General features: G+C 49.4%; 1 protein-coding gene across 1 annotated transcript; it reads left to right on the top strand.

Moving 5' to 3' along the window:
• Positions 1–447: 447 nt before the first annotated feature.
• Positions 448–15,681, top strand: CD8B (CD8b molecule). Its single transcript, XM_004742369.3, has 6 exons — positions 448–567; positions 3,761–4,120; positions 7,925–8,011; positions 11,780–11,869; positions 13,548–13,584; positions 14,937–15,681. Exons 1-6 carry the CDS (start codon positions 525–527, stop codon positions 14,947–14,949), a joined length of 630 nt encoding a protein of 209 aa, XP_004742426.1. The 5' UTR covers positions 448–524; the 3' UTR covers positions 14,950–15,681.
• Positions 15,682–26,033: the final 10,352 nt, after the last annotated feature.

Raw genomic sequence — 26,033 nt, 5'->3', positions numbered from 1 at the left:
CCTCTCCAAAAGAAAAGAAGTTTAAAACAAAACAAAACAAAGGCAGAGGGAGGAGTAGGTGAACGCAAGACCGAAGAGAAAAGAGTGACCACAATTAGGGTCCAGCCCCACCCTTCACGTCTGTGGGACTTTGAGGATCCTGACTTCTCTAAGTCTCAGTGGCCTCAACTGTCGCGGGGAGTCTTGACCCTGCCAGGGCTGGACTGGCACATACACATAAAGGTCACATACATGCCATTGTTTGGCGCTGGACAGCAGTGTCACCTCCTCCCCGGAAAGCAAAGCGGAAGGTTCTAGCGTGCTCTTTGGAAAGGCACCCGAGACCTTGGAAATGCGGGGAGAATGAGGGCGCAGAGCTTGCCAACCTCACACCGGACTCCCTCCCCTCCCCCGCCCCGTCCGGTCCTTCCCACCCCTCCTCCCTCAACCCACCCCAGCTGCCCCGCCCCGCTCCCCACCCACTGCCAGCCTGGACGGTCTCAGCAGCGTGCCGCGGGGACCAGGTGTCGCCGGGGCGTGCCAAGATGCAGCCGGGGCTCTGGCTCCTCCTGGCCGCGCAGCTCACAGGTAAGCCCGGGAGACTCGCGGGGCGCGCGCGGTTGGAGCGGGTGGTCTGCCCTGGCCCCAGGAAGAGCCTGAGCCCTAGAGTTTAGAAAAGGCTGTCCTGGCGGGATGCAGAGCCCAGAGGCCAGGGCTGTGGGGGTCCCTGGGAGGAGGCGCAGCAAGCACAGACCCTGAGGGTGGAGAAGAAATTCACACGCCCCCCCCCCCCCCCCCCCCCCCCCCCCCGCCGTCTTTATCCAGGGATCCCTGGAGCCCCTGGAGCTCCCCCAAAAGCCTGGAGCAGGGAGAAGAGAGGAGGGAGGAAGGCAGGGAGAAGGGTAAGGATTTAAGAAAGAAGAAAAGAGAAAGGGGAAGGAGGTACAGAGAGGAGGGGGAAAATCCACCCTTGTCTAGGGTTCCCACAGCGATGTGCCCCGGAAAGGGTTCCAGAAGCTTAGTTCTGGTTTTGATGTCCTGTACTTGGCCCAGCGTTTTGTCAACACATTTTTGATACTTCCGGGGAAGTACTTGCACAATCTGCCGAACACCAGGCTACTGCCCCTTCTGGGACAGGTGTGGCAGAGGACTCCCTAAGGGGTCCCCTGTCTCCCCAGCACTCCCTGGCTTGTATGTGCTGTGTGGCGGGGTTCCCGGAACCAACCATCGGTGCTGGAGTTGGAATGTTGCAGTCTGCATGTAGCAAGGAAGTACCCCCTCAAAGGCCCAACAAGACTGCCACTTGGAAGAAGCCTCAAACTGCCCACTAACCTGTGATGGATTGCTGTCTTCCCCAGAAAGCCCAAAGCTGGTTATCCTGCCGACCGTGACAAGGTCTGCCAGGCCCCTGCTCTGACCCAGTGAGCTCAACCACATCTCCAGTAGAAACAAGTCCAGGCCATTCAAACCTAGTGGTTATTACTGATCTTTTTAGAAATAGCAGGTCCCTCTGAGTGTGGAATCACCGGGAGAGGTCAGATGAATACCATGAGACTGCATGGGTAGCAAGGCCCGGCTCTGAGTCTGGCACAGATACGGGGGTTGGCCACTGCCGGGTATTCAGCCTCTGGGGACAGAGGAGAGAGACCAGGGTATGTCACCTAGCAAGCCTGCGTGTCAGGACACAGGAAGGGGAACATACACACAAAGCCCCAGGTCCTTTTGGGGCCCCTTTACCCCTTAAGGAGTCACATCTAGGGACGCCTGGGTGGCTCAGTTGGTTAAGAGGCTGCCTTCAGCTCAGGTCATGATCCCAGCATCCTGGAATCAAGTCCCACATCGGGCTCTTTGCTGGGCAGAGAGCCTGCTTCTCCTTCTGCCTCAACCTGCCTCTCTGTCTGCCTGTGCTAGCTCGCTCTCCCTCTCTCTCTATGACAAATAAATAAATAAATGAATAATCTTAAAAAAAAAAAAAAAAGGAGTCACTTCTGGGCTTTCTTGCAGGAATTTCAGGAGTCTGCGTATTTGCAGACCCACTGTGTGCAGAGGGGGACAGGCTAGCCACTCAGGAGAGGATCCCAGGTCTCCTCGATTCAGGGAGTGGCTCAAAGTCAGGTTGTGGGGCCCCAGACCTGGGTTTGAATCTGAATCCACCACATATGGGCTATGTGACCTTGAGCATGTCCTTAACTTGCCTGAGCCTCTCTTTCCTCACGTGTAAAATGGGTGTAGAACAGGACCTGTTGAGGATTAAATGACATAATGCATGCGCCACGCTGGGCTCAGTTCAGTAAAGATGGGCAGCATCGTCTCTTATTATCGCCCCCAAGATATCAGTGACCCCCAAAGCAGTGAAGAAGCTCTATTCTGCTGAAAAGGCAGGATGGTGTTTAGGGAGAAAAGAGAAGAGCCAGCAGACACATGGGCACCAGGTACCATGTCATTCTTGATGCACGCAGAAGCTTGGTGTGGCCTGTAAGTGGAGTCAAAAAGCTTACGTTTGTGGCCTGCTATGGGACCATGAATCAGCCTGAGACACAAGCTTCGGCAGGATTGTGACTCTAGGCCGCTGCCTCAGTAGGCCAGCTCCCCTTGGGTACACACACTCTCTCTCTCTCTCTCTCACACACACACACACACACACACTCCCTCTAGACTCCTGTGCCCTCCATGCCTTGCAGTTCCTGGGTCTCTGCCCCGGTCTGTAGGATTTCCCTTCCCCCCACAGCTAAAATGGAAGGCTCACCAGGTCAGATTCAGTGTGTAGGACTTGGCTGTGAAGGATCCATTCAACTCTTTCCTAAAATGTCATCTGCTGCCTGTAACAACTTGGTGTGGGACATGGAGACAATGATATACCAATGGACAGCACTTTACAGTTTGCAGTGCATTTTCTTGGACATCCTCACCCTCTCAGGCAAGCAGGACAGTGGCTCCCAGCTGCCCTGATCTTAAAGGGCAGAGGCGGACTCCTTGAATTCCTGCAATCCCTCCGCTGGCGGGGGGCAGAGCTGGGTTCAGGACTGGGTCTTAGAGTTCTGGTCCGGTTCTCCATGAACAAGGCCCTCTTCATCAGTGCTTCCCATCTTGAGACTAAAATGAAATCCCAGGACTGTTCTGGGGTGTCTGTCCTTCCCTTTGGGAATGGGGATCCAGTGACCTAGCACATGGTAGGCTGAGAATTGAGCGGCACCTGTGGCAATAGTGAGTTCCTCTTGCTTGAGCAGGTCTTACAGAAAGGGTGGCTGGCCCTCTTTTAGATTGGCCAGGCCAGTCCCCAGGCTCTGCCTCTATTTGGGGATCCTCCGGGCTGCCTGAGTCTTCTCTACCTGCTTAGAGCCTGTAAAGGTCTGTCCAGAGAGTGGCAGCAGGACAAGGTGAAAGACAGCTGGCTTTGACTTCAGACCTGGAATCTTTGAGTTTGAATCCCAGGTCACTTACTAACTGTTGGTGGGACTTGAAACAAGTAACTCCATGCCTCAGTTTCCTCATCTGTGTCATGGGGGGGGGAAATCCCCAAATAAGTTTCAGGTTGGATTAAGATCATTCACACAAAAAATCAGGCATATAAGCATGCAAGCAATACATGGGAGCTCTCTCCCCATCCCCTCGGTCAAACTGGCCATAAGAAACACCTGCCTTGCAGATGGTCCCCTGGGATGTAGGTACTCGAGCTCTGAGTCCGGGAGCCACCAGCGGCATTTATCATAGCCCCTGGCTCCTGCAACTGGAGTGGCTGGGCAAACATGCTTATGATCTCTGTGCCTTCTGCTTCTCCTAGTTCTCCATGGCAGCTCAGTGCTGCTGCAGACCCCGCCGTCCTTAATGATTCAGACCGACAAGACGGTGACAATGTCCTGTGAAGCCACAACCTCCCGCACTAGCACGGGCATCTTCTGGCTGAGACAGCGCCAGGCTCCAAGCCCAGACAGTCACTATGAGTTCCTGGCCGTCTGGGATTCCCGAAAAGGGATTGTGTATGGCCAAAAGGTGAAGCAAGAGAAGCTGACTGTGTTTCTGGATGCCGGCCGGTCCATTCTCAAACTAACTAGCGTGGAGCCTGCAGACAGTGGTATCTACTTCTGCATGACCATCGGGAGCCCTGAGCTGAACTTCGGGAAGGGAACTCAGCTGAGCGTGGGTAAGAATCTAGCTCAATGCTACTGATGAGCGTGGAACACCTGCTGGGTGTTGGGTGTTGGGTGCTGGGTGCGTGCCAGGCGAGGGAGCTGCCTCTGCTCTCGGCAAGCCCCACTCTGCCAGAGAGGATGTCAGCCAGGAGCAGTAGCCCATAGCTGGTAGGAGTACACTTACCCAGGGCCAAGCAGAAGCAGGGGTTTTACAGAGTCATTTCACTTCCCACTGCCCTTTACTCTGGGAGGTAAGAAGCAGATACCTATTGCAGGTGGGTTGCTTAGAAGCATTGCTGTTTCTTTTGGGGACAAGGCAGTGCTGTCCTTCAGCCACACCAGGCCTACATGAGGCTCTGCCTAGATTGGGCTCAGTTCCCAAACCTGACAGTGGTCTCAGAAATTCCCACCAAGAGTGCACACCAGCAAAAGAAGGTCCTCGCTCCCTGGACATGCCCAGTGAGAGCATTTCTAGGGCTGGCAGATGCTCTTACATACTGAATGGAGGGGCCTGTGGCTCAAACTTATGCCCAGAGGTACAGGGAGGAAGGAGACTGGACCCCAGGCCTAGCTGCAAATTCTGCTGGTCCCTCTGCTCCCTGGGCCTCAGGTTTCCCGTCTGTTTCATGGGGCTGCCGTTGGCCTCCACAACACCCTCCAACCCCAAGAAGCTGCAGTTCTGAGAATTAAGTTCAGCACACCCCATAGAAATAGGTGATAAGTCACAGATGTGCTTTAAAAGTTCCTAATGCCATGTTTAAAAAGTAAAAAGAAACCAGCAGAATTAATTTAAATACTACATTATTAACCGATTTATCAACAAGATCATCATTTTAACTTGTAATCCATTTAAAAATTATTACTGAAATATTTTGCATACTCAGTGTTCAATGTGTTTCTTACACACGGCAACCCTCCAGTGAGACTGGCCAGTGGCACAGGGGCAGGTGGTCGCACTCTTGGACAGTGAGGAGTAAGCTCTGGGGAGGTCAGGGAATCGTGGCAGAAATTCTCAAAGACCTGCACCTGGCTTTAGCCCTTTCCCCATGTTAGCCCTGGCCGGCTGACCCCCTGTGCTCCTCCCACTGTCCTGCTTCCCTCTCACCTGGGTTCTTCTTAGGCTGGGGACTGAAGAGTGACAAGGGGACACCCCCCTCCCCCGGGAATTGGACCACTCAGAATGGGAAGACACAGGGACAGCTGGAACAGCAGCACAATTAGGAAGACAGAAACAGAGGGAAGCTGCTGCTGCTGTCCCTTCTCACCAGTTTTGCGTCTTCAGTCAGGAGGTAGGGGTGAGGGTTAGCCCTTGGGGCGAGAAGCCCAGGCATCCTCAGCAGGGTGTCAGCTGATTCCTGTACTGAAAATTGGGCTTTGGGGGGTTTGGGGTTTTGGTTTAGTTTATTGTTTTTGTCTCTACAAATTTTCCCACAAATTTACCCACATTTTCCCACTCGTGAGATTTTGGGGTCTAGGAAAGATAGATGATGAAATAAACAAAACGGGCTTCTAGAAGCTTCCCCTCCACCTCCACCACCACCCACTCATGCCTGGCTTTGATATTTCCAAACCCTTCATGCTGCCCAGCTCTCTGAGAATAGCAGACCCTTCCCAAAACATGTGCCCGCAACTGTGTCATCTGGCCAGAATTCGGGTGTCCAGAGCCACACCCTGCCCCTCCTGCCGGAGGCCAGCACATACTGAAGGAGGAAGGTCGAGTAGTAAAGAAAGTATCTGGAGAAAGATAGGGCCTTTGGGGTGCCGCTTAACCATACCATGGGCTCAAAAGTCCTCTCCTTTTCAAAGAGGAGAGAAGTGGGGAGATTTGAATGGGGGTGGGCAAGGGGAGTCAGGAGTCATCAAGGGGATCCAGCTCTGGGCAAGAGGAAATTAAAATGGAACGAGACTCCCCACAAACCTCTCATCAGACCCAGGCCCCTGAACCCAGCCAAGACATGCCAGGCCTTAGAGAGTTGGCTCCCCTGGAGGCTTCCCGCTGACCGAGAGACCTCTGTGCCTCCTTGTGTATGAAGTAAAGGGAACGGACCCTTCCAGGGCCATCAGGAGGAACAGAGGAAACATACTGGCCCACCCTGGGAGCACCGTAGCTGGTGTCCTTTTCCCTCTTACCTTAGTTTCCCTCAGCATTCCCATGGCCGAGGGCCTTGACCTGATGTGCCTAACTTTTTGTCAGAAGGCACTGGCACCTGAGTCAGGGCAGCGGCGTGAGAGCCCAGAGTCGGGGTCTCTTGGCTCAGATCCTGGCAGTGCTGTTTAAGGCTTTCTGAACTTTTTTAATTTTTTTAAAGATTTTATTTATTTATTTGACAGAGATCACAAGCAGGCAGAGAGGCAGGCAGAGAGAGAGAGAGGAGGAAGCAGGCTCCGCGCCGAGCAGAGAGCCGGATGTGGGACTCCATCCCAGGACCCTGGAATCATGACCCGTGCCGAAGGCAGAGGCTTTAACCCACTGAGCCACCCAGGCGCCCCAAGGCTTTCTGAACTTTGGACGCACTATTTCAGTTCTCTGAGCCTAGGCCTCCTCGGGGATAAGACGGGGGTACTAGTGCCTGACCCAAAGTTGTTGGTTTCAATAAACATAAGCCGCAGCACTTGGCTGTGCCCCTAACACGTGGTGGGATTTAGCAGGGGCCCATTCTGGTGAGCTGGTTCTTCCCAGAAACCTCACGAAGCCAGCAGAGGAGAGCATGTTATCTCCACTTTCTGGGGGACACTCAGGCCAGCGAGGGTCCAGACTGTCCACTTTTTATATGGAAGATTGGCCAGCCCTGAAATGACCATTTTGCGGGTGGCCTCTCCCTATCACCTTGATGCTAGAGTTTAAATTTATGGGATCACCATCTTCCCCCTCCTACCATTTTACAGAAAGTCATGGCAGTGAAACATCTTTGCTCACTTCCCAGAGACAAGGGATGGATTCAGCAGCATCTAGTGCTCACACCATTCCTGGCACCCCAAAGCCTCCAGTACCTCCTTTGGCTCTGTGTGCTTGTCCCCCTGCCCTGCCCCCATGCATCAGAGTGTGACCCTGGATTAGAACGAAAGAGAGGAGTGGCCCACCCAAGAATCAGGAGAGGGGTCGGGGGTCCAGGCAGGTTCTTTGTACTGTGGGGCTTCAGGGCCAGCCCCTCACATCGCTGCTGTTCATCTTTGAAATTAAAGGTTGAGACTAGAGGTCCTTCCAGCTCCGGTACTAGATGATTTGTAAAGACACTTATCAAGGAAAGAAAATCCCCACTGCAACCTGCCCAGTGTTGTACATATGGGAAAGGGCACCCACTTCCATTCTATGAGCTTCCTCCATACACTTAGGAGTTGGCAGGTTGGCTGAGGGGCTGGTCTTGTCAAGGTTTCGGGGACTCTGGCTTCCCCTCAAGGTCTTCAGCCAGGGGAAGCCTGCTGTGGCCAGGGGGAGCGCAATTCACTGGGCCTGCTGTCTTCTTTAATTCTCATGACACTCCCGAGAAGGAACTGGGAGTCATCTTTATTTCAACAGATGGGGAAACCGAGGCACAGAAAAGTGATAGGAGTTGCTCCAAGTCACACAGCAGTTAATCAGGACTGCTGGGGCTCTGTTCAGGACCATGTAGATGCAGAGCCCCTCTCTTTTCTGGACACCAAAGCAGCCCCCTGCCTAGGCTCTCAGATAGGTCTGAGAGTTGGGGAAACACCTAGAAAATTCTATTGCTCTGTAAGCTTGGAGCCCTGCAGCAACCCAGGGAACAGTCACAGGGGCTTTAGCACCTGGAGGGAAGACATGAGATTTTAACATGTGTCTTGCTTACTTTCTGTAGTTGATGTCCTTCCCACCACTGCCCAGCCCACCAAGAAGACCACCACGAAGAAAAGGTGCCGGCCCCCAAGGCCAGTGACCCAGAAGGGTGAGTTCTCCCAGCTTCCTGGACCACCAGAAGCACAGCAGGATGCCTGCCTTCCTCCCTTCCCTTCTTTCCTTCCTTCCATAAGCCCTTTCCATGTGTGGACTCTGGCCCGTTTCTCTGGCTCCAGCCAAGCTGGGCTCAGAAGGGAAGCCGAGTATGACCACAGTGCTGCCCTCCAGCAGCTCACAGTCTAGTAGGGGACACGCTTACAAATCATCACAGGGCAAAGCCTGTGTCCCCCCAAAAACCTGCACACCATATGCCTAGCAGCATTATTCATAATGGTCAAAAAGTCGGAACTCAGAAGTCCACCAGCTGATGCATAGATGAGTTAAATTTTGAATATCCATACAATGGAGTACTATTTGGCCATAATAGACAGTGCGTTACTGATGCAAGCAGCAGGATGGATGAACCTTGAAAATATTACACAGTGAAAGAAGCCAGATGCAAAAGATCCTGTATTATGGGATCCCAGAATATGACATTTCAAAGAGACGGAAAGTAGGTTAGTGGTTGCCTAAAACTGGGGGGTTGGAAAGGAATGGGGAGTGATCGTGAAAGGGTCCAGGATTTTTTGGGGGGTGAGATGAAAATGTTCTAAAATTAGATTGTGGCGACTGATGGTTGCACAACTCTGTGAATATACAAAAAACCATTAAATTACACACTTGGAGCAGGCGAACTCTCTATGTAAAATCCATCTCAGTAAAGCTGTTAGCAACCAAAAATACCGAACCAGAAGGACCAGAACTTCAAACTTTCTCAGTTCTGATGCTTACCAGAGGACCTAACACACAGCACGTGCTAATATATGTTTGTTAATGAGTGAACAAGCTGTGTGTCTGTGCTGTAAGCACCAGACGCGGCAGATGGAGACGTGCATGCTTGCATGCCACACGCACACACACACACGCGTGCACACACTTCCCTTGAACCATCAGCCCAACTGTGTTTCTGGAAAAATACTTAACCTCTGTCCCACAAAAGATACTGATGACAAACAGAAGGTGTCATCTGCTCCTACACATAGGACGAATGGCAGGGAAACCACCACACTAGAGCTGCCTGGCGCTCCTGGGGTTTCCCGGTCTTAAATATGTTAAGTAACAGAAGGAGCCCGAGGACAGGCATCTAGTGGGATTCAGGCGATGAGCCCAGGAAGCCACCCCATGGGGTCACAGTAATAAAGGAAGTCAGAACCCGGACACAGAAGGGCACAGTCTTGGGGAGCATAAAGGTGGAGATAGAATGACCTCATTGTATAAAGCATCTATGCCCCACAACTTTACCTAAAGGATTTTGGGTAGTTCATAACAGAAAATGACACAAAGGCAAACATCAGGGCCACGAAGTTGAGGGTGACTCTAGAGAAGCAGGGAAGCCAGCTGCACCAGAGGGAACACTTGCACAAAACCAGATAACTTGCACAAACCCCTGCCCCTCTATGGCGGCATGAAGAAACTACCCCAGGCGCTGGGTTCCAGAGCCTTCATCCCGGTTAAATTCTAGAGGAAAGCCGCTCTGTTCATCCTTCTCTAAGGACTGCTGAGCAATACTGAATTCTCTAACACTTCTCTTGGGGCACCTGGGTGGCTCAGTGGGTTAAGTGTCTGTCTTCGGCTCAGGTCATGGTCTCATGGTCCTGGGATCAAGCCCTGCATTGGGCTCTCTACTCAGCAGGGAGCCTGCTTCCCCCTCTCTCTATGCCTGCCTCTCTGCCTACTTGTGATCTCTCTCTCTCTCTTTGTCAAATAAATAAATAAAATCTTAAAAAAAAAAAACCACTTCTGTAAGTGATGAGGACAAAGCTCTTTGAAGTTCTTACATCATTTCTTACATGGATCCTCAGTTAAGTCCCAGGGCAAATATGCAAGTCCAGCATTAGTAGGTTATTAAGAATAACCAGGATGAGTGTGAAGGTGGCCAAGTGGGGGCTGGGAGAGAAGTAGGTGGGGTTGCTTTTGGGGATGGGGGCCGTGGGACAGGGTACCCCAGTGGTAAGTCAGCCAGACTTAGGTGTGGGTCCCTGTCTGCCACTGTCTGTACTGTGTGCCCTTGGGCAGATGACTCAGCCTCTCTGAACCTCTTTCTTCATCTGTAACATCAGGATGTTTTCCTGGCATGATTGAATGAGGTGTTGTACATAAGGCACTCATCTTGAGGGGGGCACCCAGCTGGAGCTCAAAGTTTGTCATCATGAATGAAACCACATGGCCACCCTGGGGAAGGGCCTGCTCCAGAAGGCTTTGGGCTGTCCCTTGAGATGGCACTGAGAGGAACGGCTGGTGACCTCTAGGCTTCAGGGGACTGTGAAAACCGAGCAAGGCAAGAAAAGTCAGGCCAGATCCTACAAGTAGCCAACACATGAAAATAGGGTGACGCTAACAAATCATCAAGGACTGGAAGTGACGTATCATGTTAAACCACGACACTAGTGAAAATCAAACACTTTGATAATATCGAGGGTCGGCCAGGTGCACAGCTGGTAGTTAGGAGGGCAAATCGGTGATGGCTTTTTGGAAGGCACTTCAGAGGGTCTGGCAACTTTAGGCGGACATAGGCAATAGTTTGGCCATTCCTGTTTTCTTTTTTCTTTCTTTCTTTTTTTTTTTTTAAAGATTTTATTTATTTACTTGTCAGGGATAGAGGGAGAGCGAGCGAGCACAGGCAGACAGAGAGGCAGGCAGAGGCAGAGGGAGAAGCAGGCTCCCTGCTGAGCAAGGAGCCCGATATGGGACTCGATCCCAGGACGCCGGGATCATGACCTGAGCCGAAGGCAGCCGCTTAACCAACTGAACCACCCAGGTGTCCCTGGCCATTCCTGTTTTCAATATCTGCCTCGGGCAGGCTCCTACTTTAGGAAGAATGTACCAGGGGCTTCTCTGGGGTTTTTCGTAAAAGCAAAACATAGGAAGCAAACAAAATGCCCATCCGAGGACCAAGTAATCCATGATACATCCAAACTGCAAAGGTTACTCTGCTAGAAAAAGTATGTGCTGAGGTATTATTTGAAAAGATTTCTCTTATTTATTTTTAGAGAGAGGTGGAGGGAGGGGCAGAGCAAGAGGGAGAGAGCGTCTCCAGCAGGCTCTGCGCTGAGCGTAGAGCCTGCTGCGGGTCTCATTGTCATGACCCCGGCCTGAGCTGAAACCAAGAGTCAGACACTCAACTGACTGCCCCACCTGGGGGGCCCCCAATCTATTTAAGTGAAGAAAAAAATGGTTTGCCAAATAATTTGTACAATATAAGTCACTGTGTGCTTTAAAAAAAAAAAAAACAAAAAAAGCCTGTATGTGTCTGTGTAAATGATGCATGTGTAAACACAAAGAGAAAGGTACCAAATTAACCATAGCATGTTTGTTTCTGTTTTTTTCCTGTGAGGGGTCTAGTTTGCCAAGGAGCTCTCTAGCCATATACTCAAATCTTTTACAATGAAAATATATTCAGCTGTCTCTTGTGTAGTTAAAATAAGAGCTTTAAAAATAAATAGTAAAAATCTCTTTACCAGGCATGAAAATTATCTCCTTTGAACATAAGTAGCTCCTGAGCTTAATTAATTTTTTAAAAGAGTGATGTAGGACACAACATTTTCCGTGTAAAATTATCTCAGTGTGTTTCAAGTACCTAGAAAGAAAGACGAGAAGAATATGCAAAAAAAAAAAAAAAAAAGTGGCATTCCCTGGGAGGTGGGATTTCTGGTTGATTTTTCCCTCTTTGTATTTTTATGTGCTCGCCTCAGATGTTCAGTGAGTGTGTCTTTTCCAGGCCCGTCCTGTGGCCCTGTCACCCTCGGGCTCCTGGTGGCCGGAGTCCTGCTTCTGCTGGTGTCCTTGGGAGTGGCCATCCACCTACACCGTAAGTTGTACCCTCTTGGACCACTGTGGTCCAAGCTTTTGCTGTTGGAGATGTCCCTAAGCATCCTTCCTTCTCTAGGGAAGGGAGACAGATAGCAGAAGTTTATACCCATCCCCAACCCATGGAAGCCGCGGAGGTGATTTGTGGCCTGATGCCACGCTGCAGGGATCAGAGACCATGCCGTCTCTGGAGTCAGACCTGGGCTTGAAGCCAACCCCACTATTTGCCGATCTAGGGGCCTTGGGCGTGTGCCCTGGCCTCTCTGAGCCTCAACTACCCCATTCAGGAGTAACAATGTTACTCACCTTCCAGGGTTGCTGTTGGTAAAGTCCTGCCCAGAGGTCCCAACCTGGGGTATAAGCTCAGTCAGTGGGAACTCCCATGAACACTCAGGATGGAATCAGAACACAGAAGACATGGCACTGGGGTTTGGGTTATGTTCCCAGAAGCTCGGACTCCTCCTCCTTTGTGAGACTGCAGGGAGACTGAAGATGACTGTCTCTCGGCCACTCTGGAGACGAGATCATCTCCTGCTCTGGGCTCCCAGGCTTTAGCAGAAAAGGGGGAGCTGCAGGGAAAGCCCACATGGCAGCCCAAGAGCCCCGGACCCTACCCCTGGCCTTTCTGCTCACCTGTGTCACCACGAGCAACTCACTGACCCTCTCTGGGCTTCTATAAAATAGGGGAGGGTGGCTCGCTGGGGCCTCGACTTGATCAGTGACTCTTTTATAGGTCATAGACCCCTTTAAACTTGTGATAGCAAGCACAGACCCTCTCCCCAAAAAAATGTGTCATGTGAACATTTTTATGTAACATTGCCATTCACGGAAGGATCCATGTGTCCCCATTAAAGTTCAGTGGTCTGCAAAACTTTTCCATCAAGGATCTTTTTTTTTTTTTTTTAAGATTTTATTTATTTATTTGACAGACAGAGATCACAAGCAGGCAGAGAGGCAGGCAGAGAGAGAGGAGGAAGCAGGCTCCCTGCTGAGCAGAGAGCCCGATGCGGGGCTCGATCCCAGGACCCTGAGATCACGACCTGAGCCGAAGGCAGCGGCTTAACCCACTGAGCCACCCAGGCGCCCCTCCATCAAGGATCTTGTTAATAAAAACTTGTTAAATTATGAACCCCAGCTGCAAATAGACCGGAAGTTAACTCTTAAACTCTAACTGCAAATAGGTGTCTTTATTTCATATAGTAAGTATGTTATTAAATGTGTTTCGTAACTGAAAAGTAATAAAAGATGAGATAGACCTGTAGATAGACATGCCCTCACTTCTTTCCCGCATCCTGGTGGGAAAAGTTGTGATTCCTCTAGCTCGAGACCACCTGTCTGCACAGCTCTCCATTCCCAACCTGCTGCAAAGGACAAACTAGCATGTTTAAGAGCACACAGGCTGGAGTAGATTCACTGAGTTCAAATTCTGGCTTTACTGCTTACTAGCTGCAAAACTTTGGGCAAGTAACTCTGTGCCATGCATGCTCTGGTACTCAGTTTCCCCATATACCCAGTGGAGAAACTAAGAGGAGTCGTCACAGGTTTGCTGTGAGCCTGGCGCCAGAAAAGAGGTCTGAGGTGCTGTTTTCCCCCCTCCTCTCCCTCCTCGCTCTCTGAGGCTGGGTGTCAGCACCCCACAGCCCACACCAACCCGCGTTCTTGTTTTCTTCTTCTTCCAGGCCTGCGGAGGAGAGCCCGGCTTCGTCTCCTGAAACAGTAAGTACTTAGGGCCCCAGAAAAGTGCCGGTGATGCGGCCCTGGGTATGGTATCGGCCCCTGCTGTTGCCACAGCCTCTACCTGCAGGAGCCAAAGCCAGACCCCGACCCCACCTGCAAAAAAATCTTAGACTGTATAAATCGAGGGAGCCGTAGAGTTCAGGAAGAGAGATCATCTGAACAAATGAACATTCTGGGTATTTCAAGCACGAACTTAGCTCTTAGAAATGATCACAGTCAACTCTTGCAAGCATAGAATGCAGGAGGATACCCCAAACCCTTGCCCACGCAGCATTTCATTTGACTTGGTCCTGCAAGGATATAGGAGAGTTATTGTTACAGACTAGTTGAACGACTTGCTCAGAGCATTTGGGTTAGGAAAGAGCAGGACTGGATTGGAGGCCAAGGCAGTTCACTGCTTCCTTCCTTACTGGTGTGGGGCGTCCGGGCAGCCTGGGTCCCTAGAGTTGGCAGAATGAAAGGCTGAGTCACACAGACATGGAAGCTAAAAAGCACTAGATCACAAGTAGGCAGAGAGGCAGGCAGAGAGAGAGAGGAGGAAGCAGGCTCCCTGCTAAGCAGAGCCCGACGTGGGGCTCGATCCCAGGACCCTGAGATCATGACCTGAGCTGAAGGCAGAGGCTTCAACCCACTGAGCCACCCAGGCGCCCCTTAGCCCTTTATTTTAACTTGTTCCCTGGTGATTTGATGCCAGTTTTATGGGATTTCATGCTCTGGCAAACCCAGGGGTGCTGAGGATCCACCGAGGTGGGGAAGGAGCTGGGGGTGGTCATGGGGGGCTGCGAGCTCCCTCACCCTCTGCTCACAGTACTGCCTCATGGACCACCTGTAGTTACACTTGCGTAAGAGAAATCATTTGAACAAAAGGGTTTGTGGCTAAAACAAAGTTTGGAAATCACGTCTAGTTTTGCTACCATGATCCAGGTGTGGGCAAAGGAGTCCATGGGCCCCACAGATCAGCTCTTCTGAACTCAAACTTCGATTTGGAGCAGACGCTCCCCAGCCCGAAGCTGAGTCTGGAAAATCTTCCCATCAGCAAGCCATATTCTTCTGGCCCCTGAGTGTACATTTGTGACTAGCTTCTCTTAGAAGGTCCTGCAGGAAGTAACACTATTCAAAGCTAGAAGGCTTTGGGCTTTGTTTTTTGAGCTTCTTAACATTTTTTTTAATGACTAAGTTGGACCCTAAGAACAGATTAACGGAAAACTCCTGGCCTGGGCTCCTTACTGGAAATACAGCCCTGGATCCTCACCTGTCATTTGTCTTTGTTACAAGAAATGCATATCATTTCCCTAAAAATAAGTGGTGTCTCAACTTGCTGTTGTTTTCAGGTTTTATAAATAAGCAAAAAATTTGCTTTTGGGGTCCTGCTACAAAAATGCATTGGTCAGTAAGAAGCGACATCTGGAAAAATGAGAGAGAAGGGCCACGTTCAACTCACTCCACTGTGGAGATTTCACGGACCTGCTGAAGTTACCTGCTTTTAACTATTGCAAGCGCTCTCTGTGGGCCTCACGCATGGGAGCAACTTGTTAGTTGGTCATCGGGAGTCACAGAGAGAAGGCTTCAGAGCCCCCCCAAAAGCTTCCTGCAACTCGGAGTTGGGGGGCACCCTGGAGGATGGAGTAGAAAATGCCGCCATGACACCACTTCCAGCTCCCAAACTCCCCTGGGCTGGGCTGGGGCCTTTATGTTGGCTCCCTTCTCTCCAGTTGCTTTGCCCCAAAGGGGCAGTGACATGGAGTCCTGAGTCTCTCATGGGATGGCCCAGGATGGCTCCTCCTTGGCCTTGCCAGGCTGGGGCTGACTGTCCTCATTGAGAGCCCCAGAGACCAGACCCAGCTTGGAAACCAGCTTTCTGTGAAAGGTGGACCTGACTCCTGCGGTTACTCCAGCCTCCGGGGATGTTCTTTTGGGTCTGAGGACTTGTGGCTTTGAGAATGGGAAGTCACTTTATCTCCTATCAGGAATCCCCCCCCTTTCACTTCTGCCCTCCCATGGCTTGTAAATTTCTCTGTCACTTTCTGTTCTTTTTATGAAAACGTCTTGGTTGTAAAAATAAAGCCCTGAATAAAAGATGCAAATGAGTCCTGTGATGGAAAAGCACAAAGCCCATCTGTACGGTAAAGATCTTGACACTCAGCTGAAAAGAAATAACAAGGATAAAATGTGCCCATGCTCATTTGCCCCTGTGACATGCTGTCGTCCGTGTTGTAGGCTCAAGGAGAGTCTCACAGGTTGGGAAGCACCCCAGCACCCAGCGCCAAGCAGTAGGGGCCCCAGGGCTGACCTCTGGCCGTTCCAAGCCACCTTCACTATACCTGTTTGGTTCTACTGAGTGGAACCCTAGGGAGTCCTAGCCACAGACTGCTGACCTTGTACTAAAGAAAAGGTGAGAGGCATAGGGTCTCTCTCTCAGCTTTGATGGGGAAAGCAAATGCTAGGGGAAAATGCTGAGCTGGAAGAGGGAGTTGAGACGAGGATCAGATCTCGTGCTTTCTGAAAAAGCCCGGGGTGGGGACCTGATCTTAGTTCCCCTCCCTGGGCTTTCACAGTGTAAAAGCTACTGAGCCAAAAATGAGTGCAGCCTTAGGCTGAGTTAACAGAAGCATCAGGCCAAGGGAGAACAGAGCCCCCATGTGCTTTTCCTGGTCTGCTGGGAGGGGACCTTGATGAAGGGCAGTGGCAAACCAGGCTCTGCTCAGAAGTTCTGGCAGCCACAGAAAACAGGAAAGGAAAGATGGGTCGAGGGGAGGGGGCATCTGAGATGCTGCCTGTGGAGTGAAGGGTGCAGAACTAGGCGTGGTGGGTGGGAGTTAGAAGGTGTTGGTGCAAGAGGTTCTTGAGAAAAGCAAATGCTCTCTGCCCATCAGCTCTGAGGACGACTGGACAAGCTGCCTGCCAGGTTCCCAGGGAGAGGGGAAGGAGCCCAAGCGGCCCCGGCCAGACTCCTCTCAGGTTCATGTTTAAGGTGGGCTTCTTGCTCTGAGACATTCCATTTAGTGATAAGAGACTAAAGCCCAGGGGTGTCTGGGCGGCTCAGTCGGTTAAGTATCTGCCTTCAACTCAGGTCTTGATCCTGAGTCCTAGGATGCAGCCCATCCCCCTGCTCATCAGGGAGTCTGCTTCTCCCTGCCCCTGTTCCTGCCCCTTCCTTGCTCAGGCTGGCTTCCTCTCTCTGTCCCTCACACATTCTCTCTCTCTCTAATATAAATAAATAAAATATTTTTTTAAAAAAAGATAGAAACTAAGCCCAGAGGCGCAGCCTGCCTTCCCTACAGGCTCACACCCAGGCCACAGCGGAAGTAAGAACAGGCCTCCAGGCCCCTCTCCCCGCTTCTGTCTCGGCTATATAGCAGCATCTCCCTATTGCTGTCTTTGCGATCACATTTAGTTGTTTGCAGATTCACATGGGGGTAAGGTTGGGGGACCAGGGCCGGGGAAGGGGGGCAAGGGGGGCGCACCTCCGTCTCTTTTCTGTGCCGCAGGCACCTGCTACAGCTTGGTCTGCCCAGAGAGCTAGAGCAGGCTTGGCTGCCAGCAGCAGGGGTTGCGGTGAAGAGGTCTGCACCCGGCACCTGACTTTTGTTTTGAAAAAGGAACTGAGCATCTACTACTTTCTAGAGGTCCATCATGGCAAAATATTTTTTTAAAGAATTTTTAAACCTAGCTATCTTTTGACTAGTAATTTCATCTCTAGGCAATTATCTTTAACACACACACACACACATATACCCCTCAAAGTTACATGCACAAATACCCATCAGATTAGTTTTTGTCGTCCTACTTATTAGCCAAAAATTGGAAGTAATCCAAATGTCCATCAGAAAAAGATCAATAAAAGAAAGAAAAAGACAGATCAGTTGTGATACAAGGGAATCCATGCAGCTGTTAGGGAATGAGTGAGACCCATGCATCCTGGCTTTCCGTGACACTTACTACACCTGCATGTGCTTGAACATCTGTATTGATTATCCTCATTTTAAATGCAATATATGGCCACCATTAAAATTCAAGCACAGTAAAAGCAGGCAAAGCAAATACACATTAAAGTCAGGATATGGTTACCCTTATTGCAAGGTTGCTCAGTAGGAAGGAGTATGAAGTTTGGCGGGGTGCCGTGTCCTGTCCCCTGTCTGGGGGCTGCTTCCATGCGTGTGTTCAGTTTGTGGAAATCACTGAGCTGTATGCTCATGGTATGCCAACTCTCATATGTACGAATGGAAATAGATAGAGATTATACTCCAACAAAGACATGTTTTGTATATCTAAGTACAGAACATTGCGGAAATATGCAAAATTGGCATTAAAATTTTCTTGCCCTCCCAGATTTTTTCCTGCATGTGTTCTTTTAAACAGAAGTCAAAATCTTATAAAATGTAATACGTAATACCTAAGATATAGAATATAAAAAAAATCAAATCTTATTATTCTGCAAATTTGATTTTTTTTCTCTAGTAATATATCAATGCCTCTAAACATATTTGTATATGCATAGAAGAAGGTCTGGAAGGGTATACTCCAAGCTGTTAATGGTAGTGACTCTGGGGAATTTCCACTTCTGCCTTGTACATTTCTGTGTTGTGTGAATTTTTACAGCAATCGTGTGACTTTTATAATTGGGGGTAAAAATAATTTGGAAAAAAAGAAACAGTCTCTTTTTAAAAAGAGGCTCTGATCATCATAATATTAAAAAATTGGAATCCGCTCCAGTAGCCATCAATGAGAGATTTGTTCATAAGTCATGATTTTTAAAAATCTGAGCAATGGAAATCATGTGATGCATGTGGGGGCTGCTGGACAGCAGGGCCTAAGTCTCCAGTCATGCACACGTGAGCAAGCTCCCGTAACATCTGCGGGCCTCAGCTCCGTCCTGTGCAGCAGCAGTCTCTGTCTCTCTGCCTTACTGTGGGGCATGCAGATAGGACGGTCTGAGACCAGTGCTGGTTGCCCCAGTCGGCCCTCCTCTCAGCGGGAAGCAAGGGTAGCCAATTCTGGGTGCCAGCCTGCAGGTGCAGCACCCAACAGCACAAGTTCAAAGGAAGAAGGGGGCTCCTCCACCACCCCCTCCCTTTCATCCTTACTCATCCCCACCCCGGCCCCCACAGCTTGTGTCTCTCTACCTGTAGGAAGTGGGCAACTTGTTTTCACAAAGTGATCCCCGGTCCTGTGTGGGCTGCAGAGCTGATCGAATCTACCACCCAGTCAAAGGAAAAGAGAGAAAGAGCCCTGTCTTCAGAGGCCTTTCCAGGTGTGGAGGACCAAAGAGATTTCCTCCACCACTTCTTGGGAAACCTCCCCAGATGCGTCACTCACACTCCTAGCTGACTGTGACTCACGGGTTCCTGGAGACCCGCGGGCTATCTAACTGGGTGCCTCAGCCCAAACAGAAGGAAGCCACGTCCCCCAACACCAAATCAGTTTGGGATTCACAGACACATGCCTGTCCCCTGCCCCCGGAGCGGGGCTGGGGGGGTGGTTCTTGTTATGCTGAACGCCTAAGGGCTGAAAAAGGACTCTATTCCTGCACAGTTTCGTGGGCTTTCCTGGATCCTGTTTTCTCCCCCTCGTTAAATACCTTTTATGTGCAAGTACCCATCTTGAGCTTAGCTTGGGCTTCAGAATTTGAAAAAAAAGTCCATGTTTCCTTTCATATATATATATATATATATTTTTAAGATTTTATTTATTTATTTGCGATTGAGAGCATGCGCAGTGGACGGGCAAAGGGAGAGGCAGAGTCCTGGCTGAGCAAAAAGTCCGATGTGGGACTCGATCCCAGGACCCCAGAATCATGACCTGAGCCAAAGGAAGATGCTTAACTGCCTGAGACATCCAGGTGTTCCTTTTCATATATTTTTAATTGCAGACTGTCCCCTTTGACAAGCGAGCTCATCACCTGCCTGCTCTCCGAGGTTAGTCCTCGTCTTCTTCAGGCTTCTCCATGACAGTTCGAAGGTATTTATTCTGGGCACCTTCTGTGTGTCCTGCTGGCCCTGAGCTGGGACCGGGGGAACCAGAACAGACACAGCCTGGCCTCCTGGGTCCCTCCTTACTGGCCAGTCCCTGATCTTCTGGGGGGGACCAAGGCCTGTGGGAGACCTTTGGCCCCATCCTGCCTCCCACATACACAGTCAGCATTCCTGAGCCTCGAAACCAGAATCTAGATGAATAAAAGAGGAAGCAAGAAGCCCACTTGTTGAGCTAGGAACACAGCCTACCCTTGGCACCCCCTCAGCCCTCTCCGCCGGCTCCCCCACCCAGCCTATCTGGGCCCTGAGGTTGTGAGGACTAGACTTAGCCACACTTCTCAGTGTTTGCTTTGACAGGTACAGTCAACCAACACCTTGGAGACCATATGCCCGACAAACTAGTGACTAACTGAGCACCTATAGAGTTCTTGGCACCAACGATGCGTTCAACAGACACTACCCCTAACTCCATAGGCACAAAGCATCGTGGGGGACATAGACACAGGCCCAGCACTTGTGTGACTCCAAGTGCGAGTGCCCTCGCCGACCCAACCTTGTGCCAGTCCTGGACGGATGGTAAACGGGTGAACAGGCAAATACCCATGTGATGTTAACACAAGCAGAAGGCATGAGTTGCCACCCGACAAAAAGTACTCGGCTGGGGGCAGAGTATGAGGCCTTTCACAGTAGATTTTGTGGAGGTCTCTGCGGTTGGGTGGGGACAAAGTTAAGAGGGGAAGATTTGAAGTGTTGGTGGGGAGGCGGAGGCCCATCTTCCCCAACACAGCCCTCCACAGCCCCCCGTCAGCATCCTGTGGGCCAAAAGCTGGTTGCCTGGCTAGACTTGCTGTCTAGGTCTAGCCTCGGGCCAGCTTTTGGCCCACAGGATGCTGAAGGGGCTAGGCCAGGCCAAAGGGAGGCCGTGGCTCCTGTTCCTCTGCCCTCTACCCTCACTCCAACCTGGGGTTCTGCCATGCCTGGGGAGCCAGGGAGGCCTAAGGAGCAGAGAGCCATGGGAGGCTCGCCCAGCACAAATGAGAGGACTGGCCAAGCCTCTGGGTAAGCAGGGCAGGACAAGTTGGGGGTGAGATGGGCCTTCCTTCTAGCCCACCATTTTCCCCACCGCCACGCTAACACTTCTGGTTTGGGACGGGGACAGAGGACGACTTTCACAGGGCAAGCAGGCCTTCGTGGAAACCCTTCCCTAGGGCACACTCAGAGCCCACCTGGCCAGAAACTCAGCCTCCCTTCTCTCATGGCCGACCTTGAGGTATTGGGGTTGAAGGAGGAGAGAAGGCAGGCTCACTGGGGCTCTGATGGGAGCCAGAGCTTGCTAACCGTTCTCCACATCTTCTCGGGCCGCTGTGGAGCTTAGCAGTGGAAGAGGGTGACACTGTTGGGATTTAATCTGTGCCTCTTCAGAAGGAGTGAGCCCCTGTGTGTTTGCCTCGTAGACGGTTCCTGATTATTGTGCCCCACAGGGCCTTTCAGGGGACAGCTGTCCCACAGTTGAGCCTGGACAGCCACGGCTGATGTTAACTCCAAACCTCCTCACTCTCCTCTCTGCCCTGAGATAAATGAAGCCCTCTGAGTGTGTCTGCGTGTTCAAGAGAGGACAGTTGATTCACAAGGTCTCATCTGTCCTGCCATGACCTCTACACCAGTTTCATCTCCAGACAATGGGTGGTGACTAGGTCAAGGTTAAGATTACATTTTCCAGGAAAATGGAAATCTGTCATTTGCATCCAGATGTCCCTGGGTAGGTGAAAACAGTCAGAGTGACAGCCCTCAGTGCGGAGAGGACGTGGACAAGGGCACTCACGGGGGTTGCTGGTGGTATCACAAGACACTACAGCTGTTTCCCTTTTGGAAAAATGGTTTGGAAGTATCTAGTAACGTCTAATATAAATCATATATTCTACCCCAACAATCCAGGGAATACACCCCCATAAAGTAATTATTGCAAAAGAGTAAGTATACTTACACGTTTATATACTTATACATTTCTCTTGAGACACATAAAAACTGGAAACAACCCCCAGTTCATCGATACGCAATTACCAAATAAAATGTGATCTGTACATGCCCTAAAATAACATCACATGGCCATCAAAAGAATGACTCAAGACAATGATTTCGTGAGATTGCCAGGAATCCCTAGGGAGGAAAAGGTGGAAAAGGACGAAAATTCTCCTTCAAAGCAGAATTTGAAACATGAGCCTATTTTTTGTAAAGCAAGTGATCACCCACGGAAAACCATGTACATGTCTCGGGCTGAGGGTACCCGAGCCTATGATCATGCAGATGTCACCGTAGAAGGAGATGCGTCTCACCGCCCATACTGGGCATGAGCGCTGGGCAGCAAATATTCCCCTGGAAAAGGAACCAGTTTTCCTGAAGTAAGGATATATCGAAACAAAAGAATTCCTCCTTTTTTTCCTATTCATTAACTTGATTGCTAAAGTTCAATTTTATAATACTCTGAAAAGCACCTAAGAATCAATATTTTTATTCATTTGCACACTCCCTAATTTCAAAAGGGACTTGGGGCACGTGACACAGCTACACACACAAAGGGAACAGTACAAGAAGACAAAGCAGCAATGGAACGGGGGAGTGGGGACAAAGCGGTGGCATCCGGGTGGCGTCAGCACCTGTCAGTGTTCAACACACATTTCCTACTCTAGCTGAGCCATTGGTAGGTACCACATGAAGACTTGATGGTACCATGCCCTTCACCTTGCTTGATGTGTTATCACCTCTTTCTATTTTTAGTTTTCCAGTCACTCCAGGTAATTTATTTTCTCCTCTCTATTTGCCTAAAATTGCCACTCACCACCCCAGAGCCACTGTGCTGCTCTGGCTGTGGGTTCGTGTGTCACCACCTGGCTGCCTGGTCGGTTATGTGAGAGCACGCAATTGCCACTCGTTCAGACTTTTTTTTTCACAGAGGTAGAATTTGTACAGTAGCTAGACCTATTGTCCATTCCTACACTTCAAAAAAGTAGCATTTCAAGCATAGGTACAATGAGGTCATTGATTTACTTGGGCATGACCCTGTGGATCATTTTATTTATTTGTTTGTTATTTAACTAATTTCTTGAAAAGCACGAGATAATATTTCCTTCTTCTCCCCAGACTCTTGGTTTTTAATTTTTTTCTCAGGGTCCTAGAACTTGGCTGGTTTCTCAAAGCGTCAGAATCCCAGAAGCGGATCTTCAGTTTTTACTGTGACCCCCTCCTGCTGCTCTCTTCTCCTCCCCCCACACCCGTCCCTTCCGCCCCAAGCCCTCCCCCCGCACCCCACCCAGCAAGGGAAGGAGAGCTGCAGTTTTCCCACAGGCTTTGTTACTGGTCACCAAGGTTTTGAATTCTGGATTCCTCTGTCCTCACAGTAATGTCCTGTGTTTCCCATCCTTAGGTCCTAGCAGAGGGAAAAAATGCAGAGATAGAGGAATGTGACTGATCCAGCTTTTTGGAATCAAGGTTTTCTTTCTCAAAGGCAAAAGCCTCTTCCTCCCAAAAAGGTTATCAGCTACTAGACACATATGGACCAATTTACAATCATTAATTCTAATAATTAAAATGAGAATAGAACCCACTAGAATATTTGGAGTGCATGACACCAGTAGCATTTACATACAAGGGGAAATAATGGATTATATAATAAAGGATTAACATAATAAAGCGATTACTGGTTAGCTACTTGAAAAAAAAATTAAGTTTTCACACTTCACATCTTACGTGGAAAGAGAGTCTAGGTGTCTTAAATAAGTGAATACTTTAAAAAAATATACTGAAAGCAAGATACTAGGAGGTCAGTAATTGAGTGAATAATAAACTAATAAAAATAAATATGAACTTGTTTCTAATACAGATCAGAACTGTTTAAACAACAAATTTTTAAAAAGAATGCATTTTTAAAAAGGCAATCTACCAGATAGATTATCCCAAATATAATATTTCAGATAGATGAGAGTACTGATAATGGTGCCACCATTGCAAAGGGCAATTTAGAAACAGGTATCAAAAGCCTTAGAGTTACGACTCTTTTTTGACCCAGTAAATCCTCTTCTATCAATCTATCGTGGAAAGGTTACTATGAGTGTGCAACAGAATTATAGCGACAAAAATTCGGGGCTCGATCTCATGACCCCGAGATGATGACCTGAGCCTAAGTCAAGAGTTGGAAGCATAACCAACTGAGGCACCCAGGTGCCTATAACTTTTTTAAGATTTTTTAAAAGATTTTATTTATTTACTTGACAGAGAGAGAACACAAGTAGGCAGAGAGGGAAGCAGAGAGAGAGGAGGAAGCATGTTCCCTGCTGAGCAGAGAGCCCAGTGTGGGGCTCGATCCCGGGACCCCGAGACCGTGACCTGAGCTGAAGGCAGAGGCTTAACCCACTGAGCCACCCAGGTGCCCCACCCATAACTTTTTTAAAACAGTAATTCCTTCCTTGTCACATTCTCCTCATATATATTTTTTTTTTCAAAATTGAAACTGCTTTATAGTTTTGTCTGGCTGTACATGTAACACAGAGATGCGAGTAATCCACACGCATGAACACGAAAGTAAAAGTCATCTATGACCTGCCGAATATCACAGGCTCATCATCTTCGGCTGCTCTGGGGCTTTCACTGTGAGTTCAGGGCCCTTCAAAAGGCATCTTAACCTTCAGAGGCGAGCTCATCCAGAGCATCTCCTGAAGCTGCAAAATCTCCAATGAGGTGAGCAAAACAATCATCAAATAACAAACGATAAACATAAATTTTAAATTTCCAAAATCTAGATGAGATGATCTACTTTGTTTATCTATTGTCAAAAGTTGTCTATGGGTCTGACCATACACGCACCCATGTTGCACACGTTTCTACTTGTTCCCAGAAGAGGGTAGCCTACATCCAGTCTCACCAGAAGTTTTAAGTGACCAGATGACCCATATGTTCACACATTGTTCATTAACGTTTGCTCTCACTTGCCAGCCACCACCGCTATTTCTCAAAGGCTTGTTAAGTGCTCATTAACATATGGTTTTACCTGCCTTCTCTCAGTTAAGCCCTTATGCACGTGTGCACTCTTGCCACTGTGCAAGCGGGATGCCAAGTCTAAGCATCACCAAGCAACCAGGCTATAAAGCAAATGTCGGGGATAGGACTCTTCTGAGTCCCGCCACCCAGGGATACCTAGTGAGATGTCCTGTGACCACACCTGAAGCCGTGGGGACAAAAGAAAGGGCAATTTAATCCTAGGTCCTGCAGAAGCTCAACTAGTCTTACCACCATATGAAGCCCCAGAGCTCATGATTGTTTCAAAATAGCCATGCTGTGGGCTCTTTCTTTACTCTGGTTGTAACAGAAGCAGCAGCAAACTGCAACCGAAATGAAAAATACGAAAAATTTTTTGTGACTGGTAAAATCTGATCCTTTAGAATTCAGATCTCTATGTTGGGAAAAGAACTTAGTCTCATTCAGCTTCCAAAATAATACTTGAAGACCCTCTAGGGCAGCCCTGCCACGGGCTCGTCCTCCCCACATTTAAATTAATGAATCTCACATTCTCTAATTCTACCAGGAAGTGTTTTTCTCAAAGGAAGTCCCTGAAAGCTTCCAAGAACCCCTCCTAAAGCAAGTCTACTCAATGGCTTACACGACTGCAGTTTTGAGTCACTAGTGTACCAAGATGAGCCTTTTGCTGCCACAAAATTCAAAAAGATATCCACGTGTGACCATTTCCGTGGCCAGTTCTCAACTGTCACTCCATCCCTTTCTAGCCCACTTGAGGAAACCTACCAGATACAAGTAAGCAGATGACACTCTATTTTATAGGAATAGCCTTGAACCTGCTCCACTTATTTTAAGGAAGTGGGTTATTTCTAATTGCTACATTCACAGCCAGCAGTGACGAAGTAACATATCCATACAGAGAAGTTTAAGAAGGTATGACAGGGAATGCCTCTCTTCCTGGGTCATCTGCTTTCCCAGAATGTCTGTTGCTGCCCCCTGGCCCAGAACCAGCACCACTTTTAATGGTATCATTACGATCAGCGGTTCCTGTTTCCTCTTCATTTACAAACCCACAGATATCACAGATTCTCAGAATATTTCATTGTTTGCAAGAAAGTCACTATTCTAGAACTGCTCCTTGTCTTGTTTTACTTTGTTTATTGGAAGGAGCAATTTGGCTTTCTAACTCCATCACCCTGCCCCCCAACTGGGGAGGTGTCGCTGGCTAACCAAAGGGGCAGGTGTGACCTGCCTTCATTCCCAAGACGCAGATGGACTCCTCTGACAACAAGGGGCAGAGCTAAGAAGACAACAGGTCTTGCTGCCTGGTGCTGCCTGCACAGCGCTCCCCCACAAGACCACACTTCCTTTCAGTCTTTCGGGGGTACAATAATATAACATACATGAGACTTTCTTAAAAAAACCACCTAAAAACGCAGGTGTCTGAGT

Source organism: Mustela putorius, unplaced genomic scaffold (genome assembly GCF_011764305.1).
Source record: "Mustela putorius furo isolate JIRA1106 unplaced genomic scaffold, ASM1176430v1.1 tig00000281_pilon_pilon_pilon, whole genome shotgun sequence".
Classification (NCBI taxonomy): domain Eukaryota; kingdom Metazoa; phylum Chordata; class Mammalia; order Carnivora; family Mustelidae; genus Mustela; species Mustela putorius.
This window is presented reverse-complemented; position numbering and strand designations above follow the sequence as displayed.